At 42.1% G+C, this 11,301-nt stretch overlaps 1 protein-coding gene across 1 annotated transcript in view; it reads left to right on the top strand.

The window, feature by feature from the left end:
• Positions 1-326: 326 nt before the first annotated feature.
• LOC306934135 (tight junction protein 2-like) overlaps positions 327-11,301 on the top strand; it is a 72,920-nt gene continuing 61,945 nt past the window's right edge. Inside the window, exon 1 of the mRNA XM_079516621.1 lies at positions 327-630. Coding sequence (XP_079372747.1) covers positions 580-630 — 51 coding nt within the window. The 5' untranslated portion in view covers positions 327-579. The remainder of the gene's footprint in view (positions 631-11,301) is intronic.

Raw genomic sequence — 11,301 nt, 5'->3', positions numbered from 1 at the left:
ATGATGAAGTATTTTCCAAGACATTTTAACTGTACACAACAAGCAGTGCGTCACAATGTTTATAATATAAACTTTCACATAATAAATCAACGCCTCCCTCTCTCTCACTCCCTCCCACCGGGGCCGGAACGTACCATTCACGCGTTTACGGGGGAGGCTGACGAGCTGTCAAATGAAGCATAGTCAGATAAACTGATAAACCCAACATGGAATCATTATCAAGTTATTAATTTGAATTATTATTCTGTTATTAATTTGAATTATTATTTTATATTGCTATTAAACGCCCGAGACACACAACACAGTTGTCTGTTGAAATGGAGAGACCCCCCCCCTCTAGCTGTGGTATCGGGAGACCGGGGGCTTGTTCAAAGTGTCTCTCCCAGGGAGAGTGCAGGAGAGTCGGGGAGAGCAGAGCTGTCACGCCGCTGTCTGTTCTGGGATGCTGCTGTTTATGAAACAGCCATGTTTCATTGCTTCACAACATAACTAGACACACACAGAGAAGACAGAGCCCACGCTTTTGGTAAAGATTCCGCCTCCGTACCGCGACTGTTTTCGGGGCTCGACGGAACCAGAATGCCCGTAAAAGGCGGAGGAGGATACCGCAGCAAGAGCGACAGCGTCGGGGTAAGTTTGTGTCGGTGGCTCGGCGGGTGGGTTCCGATTAGCCTATCGGGTAGCTACTTCCGGTCGGGGTCTTTGGAGCGGATACGGAAACGGTGCGTCAATGTATGTGTGCGTGGGAATGACCGGAGGCAGTAGGGCGGGCTCTAAAACCGGAAGTAAGAACTCGAGCAGTTACTGGAAATCCAAGGCTTTCCCAACGGGTTTCTGTTTCCCGATAAAATACAGCCGATCTACAAACTCACTGCGGCGCGGTGAGATGCGTTGTGACTTGTGAGCGTATGTACTTTTTTTTATTTTTTATATCCGCACTATAATATAGGGCTCAAGTGGTTAATTTGTGTGTTTTGTGGACCAATAATGGTCTAAATATACAAAGTAACTTGCAAGTTGAAACTGAAGTCTTCAAGTTCACACTTAATTGTGGTGGATTTAAAAAGTACCATATTTTATACGATTTCGTTGTGCAACACCCGATGAAGTATAAATCACGTTCACTTTAATTTCGTGTTTGTTTATTTATTTGATGTATTGGTAAAGTGTTCGGGTAGGTGTTGCTCTGACGGCAACCAATCCCGTTCCAGCTCCTGTCATACACCTGTTGTGTGTTCCGGTGTCTCCACCAATAGGAACACTTCACTAGATATGAAATATGTGTACTATTCTACTCTAGTTCACGTGGGGCCCTTGATGGGGTTCCAGGGGGTCCCAGCAAAATTGGGAACAGTTTAAACATTTAAGCCCATTTTGTTTGGCTATTCTATTGCATATTATATACAGTATAGGCCTACTGTATATAACCGCAGCATTACAAGCGTAACACTGCGTCTGTTTTTGAAAAATGTTGACAAATCTCTTACGGGAGTCCCTGGCACATATCTACTTCTGTGGCCAAATATTATGTTTGAGAACCACAATCGCTGCGCTCTGGTTCAATAGTTGGCCAGCGCACAAAATGTACAATCTTTAGTGTGTTGATTTATCTATGAGAGTGAGAGTGTACACATGGAACCAACCAACCTTTGTGTTGATTTCAATTAAGTTACATTTAAATTATTCAGATTCAAATTATTATTATTATTATTAAGTAAAAATAGAACAAAAACAAACATCGCTTACAGCAAATGTAATAAAACAAAGCTCACAGTGTAGGTCGGCTATTTTCGGCAAGGTGATTTAGTGTAGAGGGAAACAAGGAGGCGACCCAGTATAGACCCCTGGGGGATGCCAGTCAATTCAATATATGGTATAAATGGTTAAATGGCTGACAGTTGAGAACAGTCAAGTACTTAAATTGGTTAAAGAATGGCAGTGGATATGCTGCTAGATCCAGTGCCACTGATTTGCTTCCCTGAAGGTTTCAGAGTACACGAGGTAAAAAAATATCTATAGAATGGAACCGATTGCCTTCTAATATTAAACCGACAGCCACTGCTAATCAGAGCAGTCAAGGGGTGACTGACTGAGTTGCTGAGAAGCACCCAGGAAATATGTGAAACTAATACAAATAAAATAGTTTATTTATTTTCATTTATTTATGAGGAGGACCATCTCCTCATGCAGAGCTCTGACAGCCACAGGGCAGCTTTCAGCCCTGGGCAGCGACTCAAGACACCTCCAGCGCTTTTCCATTACAGCTCATCCTGCAATGGAAATGAGTCACTATGAGTTATTCTGTCAGATAATTGTAGTGGAGTAAAAAAAAGGTACTATATTTGCTTTTAAAGTGTACTATCGAGAGATTCGAGACGTGTAAATACTCAAGTAAAGGTATAAGGCTAATGCTATTTTATTGTTAGTTTTAGCTGTGTTAGTGGGTTTTATGAATATTTAACCAATATAACATACAATGGATTAAATAACCCCGGGCGTTTGTTCGGGGTGTTAACAAAAGCACAATATTTACATTTGTAACACTTGTTTATTTTTTGTAACAGTTTTGGAGATATCAGTTTTATATCCGACGGCAACGATATCCAGTCTCTCTCTCTCTCTCTCTCTCTCTCTCTGTGTTTAAGATTTATTCATGGCTTTATTTCAGGGAGAGGGGGGAGAGAGACAGACGGAGAGAGGGGGGAGGAGGATGAGTGAGGAAGAGGGAGAGACAGTAGCCAAATTCCAATACCTCCAAGTTCCACAGTCGCTCACTCCACTTGCGCATTAGTCCCGCCCCCCGGCGAGGAGGATAGGATTATATGCCAGTCCGGAGGAATCAAGCAGGCTGGACTGACGGCCACATTCCAACTCCTCACTCCTGCCTGCTCGCTCACTGCTGTACGTTAGATGTTGTTTCTCATAAATGAGCTGTTTGACTGTTCAACACACACATGCACGCACGCATGCCATGCATCCATGTTACATTTTGGTATGAGCACGCACAACAAAGTTTCGTTCGATGTACGCTCGCTGTTGGACGCTCCAGGTGGCTCTGGGAGATCACTTGCTCTCCGGTCTTGTCTCGGCCCCTCTAAAAGCGACCGACCATAATTGGGACAAAACTAGTGTGGAGTGAGGCAGTGAGCCAGTGAGCAGAGATTTGGGTATTGGAATTTGGCTACAGTGAGCGAGAGAGAGAGAAAGAGAGTGTGACATGCAATGAATATGAATTAGAGAGTCTCTCTAGGTCAGCTTTGAACCCAGGTCAGCTGTGGGAAGGACTAGCCTTATTTGTGTGAAATTGGTTAATATAGCATCAAAATCTGTTTAACAACTCCAACCTTATATCTACTATCTAGGCTACTTGAAAATGGCATCACGTTGTGATCTTGTAGAAAATATTCAAAAGATCGTTAATTTCTTTTTACTGCCCTTCAGAGGTGTGTGTGTGTGTGTGTGTGTGTGTGTGTGTGTGTGTGTGTGTGTGTGTGTGTGTGTGTGTGTGTGTGTGTGTGTGTGTGTGTGTGTGTGTGTGTGTGTGTGTGTGTGTGTGTGTGTGTGTGTGTGTGTGTGTGTGTGTCAAAACGTGCACATGCGACCCATGGCAGTACTCGACCCCTGACATCGTCTATTTATTTACAGTACAATTGTCTTCTGTTCAAATGACAGTTTAGCTAAATGTAACCAGGGTGTGAAAACGTCTCTACAAAATGAAATCCCCAAAACCATTCTTTCTTTCACATCAGAACGAAATAACATAAAGGAATAGGCAGTCAGGAATCCTGAGAAATCCCTGAGAAATCTTCCCAGGTTAATTTAAGAACACACTTCAATGTATGAATTTCACATGACTATCATGCACATTGGCCATAAATAATACATTTTTAGGAAGGAAGCTTTTAAAATCTGCCCTCATGCTACGATTGGCTCCGGGCCAGGCTTTGGACATGTCTGTACTAGGGACATTACTAGGGTCATTCAAAATAACGTTGTCCAACTCATCGAGAGTAGGCTACCGGTATCTCTTTATTTTACACTATTGGCATAAATATGGACCCGTTGAACTCTCAGACTTAAAGAAACACTCAGAATTTTACAATATACATGTCAAGTACATGTACATAGATTAGCCTGTTGTTCCAAATTATAATCGCTTGATCGCCTTTATTTGACATAATCACAGTATAAATTAATGTAATTTTGATTCATATGCTCCAATGCAAAAAGAGTTAAAAAAAGCTAAACACAATTCAAATTTTAATCGCAATTATTTGTATCCTGTCATGATGGTGACAGCCATACATGTTCGTACTATGCACTGAAGATTCACATGTAATCAGCATGCGTGACCTGGAGTCAAGCACGACAGCAGCTGTGTGCCATGCAGGTGACAAGTGACAACTGCGAGGACGCCATCCATCCACCGTCCACTGTGTGTGAAGCCACTGGCCTCATGCAACTTAATGACATGTCGCTGAACACGCCCCCCCGCTGCCTTGTACTGCCCCCGGTGGGAAGTAACCAAGTACATGTACTTAAGTACCGTATTTGAGTATTACTATTAATATTTTTTTATTTATTTAATTACATTCTTTTAACTATATACCGGTAACAACTTTCTCTTGTGAGGACATTGCAGGAAAATTAGTACTTTTGGTACAATAATAACACACACACACACACTCACACTCACGCACACACCTCTCTCTCTCTCATCTCCTACACAGAGTGCCACTGACTCACTGCAGTACTTAGATTGACAGTGTCCTGTCAGGAGTATGTCTGTCTGTCCCTATTGTTACCGTTGCCTCTGATGTGTGTGGTGTGCTGTAGATCTTGTGGAGCCTGTGCACATCACAGGCACACCACTAAATCTAATCCAGGCTTCAGACACGGTCACAGTCATGACAGTTCACACACTGAGTGAACACAGCATCGCTCTGTAGCAGCTTTGAGGTTTCCAGCCAGCAGTGACCGACTGGCTGTGGTCGGCAGCGTCACTGGTGGAAAGTAACTAAGTACATTTACTTATTAAGTACAATTTTGAGGTATTTGTACTTTACTTCTGCTCCGCTACATCTCGGAGGCAAATGTTATATAGTTTTCTTTACTCCACTACATTTATCTGAAAACTTTGTACAAGCACTTAAGTACAGTGAAGGGCAGAGAGACGGCATGTGGATACATTGGTCATGAACTGTTAAGTTTGTGGAACACGCACACACGCACACACACACACATACACAGCTAACATGCACCGTGTTAATTTAGGTCTTCTAAGCCTCGACACCAAGCCTGCTGCATGTGTCACCACTACCGCTCACCCACTGGTGTAATTACATGTCATTGTGTGTGGCTGTGTGCGTGCGCTTGCTATTTTAGTTCCTGTTGTGTGTGCCCGAGGACACAAACAGGACGTACTTCCAGGGAAAAGGAACTGACACCCACTTCCCCTTAGCAACCGTCCATCCAGGGCATGGCAACCGTGTACAGTAATCGTCCAGTGAACGGAACGGGTTTCCGTTTGGATTTGAATTTGAAATTACTTCTATAAATACTTTCCCTTTGAACTGAAATGAAGGACGTTTTTGTGTCATTATAATAATAATAATAATAATTATTATTACTTATACTATACAGATTAACCAATAAAACATTAACAAATACAAATTGCCAATCTGAAAGCTTGTAGATAAAAGGAAATAGAAAACGCAACACTTTTTTTTCCCCAACAATGTATTTATTTTCCTTTTTCCACACAAATGACAATACAAAGAAACAACAATGAACATTACAAGACAATTACTGATATAAAGAAAGCAAAACAACAATAACCAAAAAAAGACAAAACAAAAAAACAACTCCTTTAGCTTCATCCAAATTACTCATACAAAGAAAACAAAACAATGACCAAAAAATAAAATGACAACAGCACTACTCCTCTTCAGCTCCATCCATTAAATGTGACATTATTGTTCTTAATATACCTTATAAAACGGCCCCACACCTCCTGAAACATTTCTTGTTTGTCCTTAAGAATGTATGTAATCTTTTCCAAAGGTAAACATAAAGACAATTCCCTGAACCACTGTGTAATACTTGGTTTGTCTGGCCTCTTCCAGGTCAATGCTATCACTTTCTTAGCTTGTAAAAGACATATCTACTGTATAAACATTTACACATTACACTTGTGTCCCTCTGGATATAGACCGAGCAGGAAGAACCTTCCCAACGCAACACATTTTGAAATACTTTGCATATTTCTCTGTATTGATAATTTTACTTAGTAAATATTTTTCTTTTTTCTTCTTTTCATCCACCACTGGTTTTGAATTTGAAATGCCTTCTATAAATAGCCTTTGCCTTTTGAAGGGAGAAACAGCACCTGTCCTTATTAATTGCACAATGCCTCTTTGTCTTCACTGAATCAAAGCATTCTGCTTTGTTTATCCCTTTGGACAGTGGTGGAAAGTACATTTACTCAAGTACTGTTCCGTACAATTTTAAGGTGCATTTATTTCACTTGAGGATTCAGTACCTATAATATACAACTTAATTAATTACTTATTTTTATTTTACATAATGTTTACTTTTACTCAAGAAAATGTAAAATGTTTCTCTATTTTGGTATTGATACTTTTACTTCTACTACAAAAACATCAGAGTATTTCTTCCAACGCTGTTTTTTTAGTTTTTTTAAATGAGTTCTATAAATAGCCTTTCCTATTTGAAGGCAGAAACACACCACCTGTCCTAATTATTATTAATTCCACTTTTGAATCAAAACATTCTCCTCTGTTTTTGCCCTTTGGGTATTTTTTACCCTTTTGATCCTGTCTTAACGTCATACAGTACAGTCTCTGTCATGGAAGCCTTGGATGTCCAAAACTGTTACTTTTCACCAACTGGAACAAAGAATCCTTTCTTTGTTCCATCGGATCCAATGTAGTTATTATTTTGTCACAAGCGCTTAATACTTTTCATTGTTTCAATATTTATTAAAGCCACACTGCATGCCACAGGCACACGTAACCCCGTTCAAGCTGGTCTACCTATTTTAGATATGTCGTTATATAGGCTTTCACCTATAATCATTATTGTAAATAATTGTATTAAAAAAATTGCGGAATCTACAAGCTCACAACACATTGTATCACAGTGCATTGCCTCGAAAACACGTCCAGAGCTTGTAGATCGGCTATGTTTGGTACTGCTCCTCACAAAATATAAAATATTACTATTGAAGCAGTGTGCTTTTTATGTCAAATGTTTGATTTTAACTGGAGTCAGAAGAGTTATGTGGATGATTTGACTGTGTGCTAGCGAGGTGTGGCTGTGTGTGGCTGTGTGTGTGTGTGTGTGTACTGTATGTGTGCATTTGTGCTTGGCCCATGTATAAATTTGAATACATGGTTTGTTTTATTTGCGTCTCCCTGTGTGATCACACAAGCTGAATTTACTTATACCGTGCATGGGCGTCACTTAGCTCAAAAACACCAAAAATATAAATTTGGTGTCAACTTAAACCTCAATTATTGTCTTTTTTTTTTTTTTACAAGCGCATCATTTTGTAGGCAGGATGAAGAACAGAAATACTGCAGAAGGAATGAAAGGGCAAAGCAGATCAGATTATTCAAACTATTTAGCTGAGACTAGAGAGACCATCTGGTAGCCACAAGGTCACCGGTTCAACTCCCAGCCCCCGGTCTGTGTCGAACCGTCCCTGAGCAAGACACTTAACACCTAACTGACCAGACAGTGGCCCTGTGGTTAGAGTGTCCGCCCTGAAACTGGGAGGTCGGGCGTTCGATCCCCGGCCGGGTCATACCAAAAGACTGTAAAAATGGGACCCAATGCCTCCCTGCTTGGCATCAATGGGTTGGATTGGGGGTCAAATCAACTAATGATCCCCGAGCGTGGCGCACGCTGCGGCTCACCGCTCCAAGAGATGTATCAAATTCGGAGAACAAATTTCACTGCGGTAACGTGTGCGACTAATCGTACGACTTTGACTTTGACCCCCCCTAAACCTTTTGAAAAGAATGTGTTGTTAGTGTGCTCCAGAACGATGTTTCTTTTCTTCTTTTAAGTTATGTACATTGATGGCTGAACCAATGAAAAGTATCAACAAGAGCTTGTGACTAAATAATAACCACAGACTATACAGTTGTAATTTAAAGAACCTGGAAGAGATCACAGGTTCTTGTTTTTTGTTTTTGTTTTCATTTTCCTGAAAACAGTTTTGGACATACAAGGTTTCCCCCCGACAACGATAATATACAGCAGGGGTGGTGGGCAACTTTGACGATGGAGAGGGCCACTATAGTTCCACACTCATGCACTCCAGAGGGCCACTATAGTTCCACACTCATGCACTCCAGAGGGCCACTATAGTTCCACACTCATGCACTCCAGAGGGCCACTATAGTTCCACACTCATGCACTCCAGAGGGCCACTATAGTTCCACACTCATGCACTCCAGAGGGCCACTATAGTTCCACACTCATGCACTCCAGAGGGCCACTATAGTTCCACACTCATGCACTCCAGAGGGCCACTATAGTTCCACACTCATGCACTCCAGAGGGCCACTATAGTTCCACACTCATGCACTCCAGAGGGCCACATTGCATATTACTGTCGTAGCAAAAGTAGCCGATCTACAACATCTCGCAGTGCGACGCGTTTTGAGCTTGTAGATCGGCTATTTTTGCTATATTTAATTTAAAAAAAAAATTGGAATCCTGAAAAGTAACGTTTTTTATTTAATTTAAAATGCATTTAGTTATACTTATGTTAAATGTATGAACTAAATATAAATACACTGCATTGGACATAAAAAAGACAATAACATTGTACTAGTCATTCAGCTACTAATATAGAAGTAATTCAAGTGGGATCATGTTTGCATGTTTGGAATTGTAACGGCATAAATCAAATCAATAATATATCAATATTCTAATATTAACCTGCAGGCCGGATAAGGTGAAGGTGGGGGCCGCCAGTTGCCCATGTACAGTATGATATACAAGCAGGTCAGATATATGAAGAATACAAGGCAATGGCGTCATAGTATGTGTGTGCATGTGGCTCATGGCAGGATAGGCGTGCGTACCGTATTTGCATGCATGTTGCTCATGCGGTAAGGCTTGTGTGTACTGTATGTGCGTGCATGTTGCTCATGGCAGTAAGGCGTGCGTATGTGCGTGCGTGCATGTTGCTCATGGCAGTAAGGCGTGCGTGTGTGCATGTTGCTCATGTTTACCCGGGAATGGCAGGAAGCGTGGAGGGCGTAGCGGTTTACAGAGAGACTTCCTCAGAGAGTCCAACACACTGACCAGTGACCACACCCTGTCGGCCAAAGGGCAGAGCAGCGCTGCTTGACCCCATCTGATCTGATGTACAGTATTTACTCGTGTATGACCTAAATCACAACACTGTTTATCCTAAACGGGGATGTGGGAGTTTTATCAAACGCTCTCCTGGGAGACGCACATTACTCTTTGTTGACCGGATAGTAGAGGCAGAATCTGCACACCGGAATTAGTGTTGCCGTGTGTTCATTTAACTCTGAAAGTGTCATTGATCTGTATTCTGTAACGTTCCTTTTTCTTTTTTTTTTGTCTATTGGCCATCGCTTGTGACCCCGGCCCCCTACTTCTCAAATCACCAATCAAACAACAACAACACGCACTTGTGCTATATTAAATAGCAGACCAGAGGTAGAAAACTGTCGTTCGCTGATGTCATCGCTAGGGACACATGCATCAGTAAGCAGGAACTGGGGATGGCAATGAAGGACCGGGAAGTCTGGCGTGTTATTGTGAAATCCACGATCTCGACTGCGGTCGAAAAATGATGATGATATTAAATAAAATGGCTATATATATATATATATATATATATATATATACAAACCCTGCTGTGTTTGACCAGTATTTGCTGTGATGGATAGGTCTAAACCCAACCCTAAGTAAAACTATGCCCTAAAACTATGCCCAATCAGACGGGTCTATCCTAGAGCTGTGGTGGGATTCATAATCACGTGCCAGAACACGATAAATGTATCTTCTGTGCCTCAACTTGCCCACTTTGAGTTTCTCACCTGCAGGTCGATGTTGACAATACTTATGGTGTGTGATGATTATATTTTTAAATTTGATGTATCTTAGTATAACTTACTAATACTAACGGCAAGATTCATCCATCACGCCGTTCCATCCACCGTTACTTCCCAGGCTGTTGTAATCAGGCCAGCTGGGGTGTAAGGCGCGATTCATACTCCTATTTTAGAGCCGAATAAAAGTCGGTTCGGCGCTGTAGAGCCTACAATGTGACGTCATTTGAGGTTCGGGGGGGCGGGTACCGTCCTAAAGTCGGCTCTTCGGTGCTACTGAAAATTTCTGACGAGCCGAAATCATTTCGGCACTACAGCGCCGAAACAGCGGTAAAATAGGAGTATGAATCGGCCCTTAGGAAGTGGTCACTGTCCGAGCCTTCCCTAAAACGCCCCCTGGACAATGCTCCGAAGATGACTATTATTATTATTAAAACGCCCCCTGGACAATGCTCCGCCCCCTGGACAATGCTCCAAAGATGACTCTTAATATTATTATTAAAACGCCCCCTGGACAATGCTCCGCCCCCTGGACAATGCTCCGCCCCCTGGACAATGCTCCAAAGATGACTCTTAGACTGTTCTTCATTCAGCTGCAAGCTGATCATGTCAGACACCGAAAATGGCCGATCTATAAGCAGATTGGCTATTTTCAGGCGATCTCGCGTGTGGACGTGCTTGAACTACACAGCGCCATAGCTCAGTCAAGTCAGTCAAGTCGTGAGCATTTCTCGTTCGAGTGTCCTCTCAATCTCCGGAGAGACAAACGGAGGCCTTGAGATTAGCAGAGCGCAGTCAGTCCTCCACGGCTCGTCCTAAAAGCCATCCACGGTTTCGTTTTTATAAGCTCACAGCACTCCAAGCACAAGGACCGATTGTTCAAGTGCTGTTTTGCTTTGGTTTGGTTTATTGTTTACTTAGACAATGACCCGCTTTAGAGAACCACTGAAACAAGTCCCCCTTTCATTTAGAACCTCCTCCCATCATCTGCCTTCCTTTCTCTATGGTGGTGTTGTTTTTTCTCTCTGTGTCTTCATTCGGTCGTTGTGTCTGTCTGTCTGACTGGTCCCATTGTGATGATGTCACGGTGTTATTAATGAGTGCACTGTTTTCTCGTACTGTGGATTCCTGTGCCTTCATTATGCAGCCCTGTGGGCCTGTTTGCTCTTTAGTTGGGGCT

The sequence above is a fragment of the Electrona antarctica genome (assembly GCF_951216825.1).
Source record: "Electrona antarctica genome assembly, chromosome: 12".
Lineage (NCBI taxonomy): Eukaryota > Metazoa > Chordata > Actinopteri > Myctophiformes > Myctophidae > Electrona > Electrona antarctica.
Note: the sequence above shows the minus strand (reverse complement) of the source record. Positions and strands in the feature narration are given on the sequence as shown.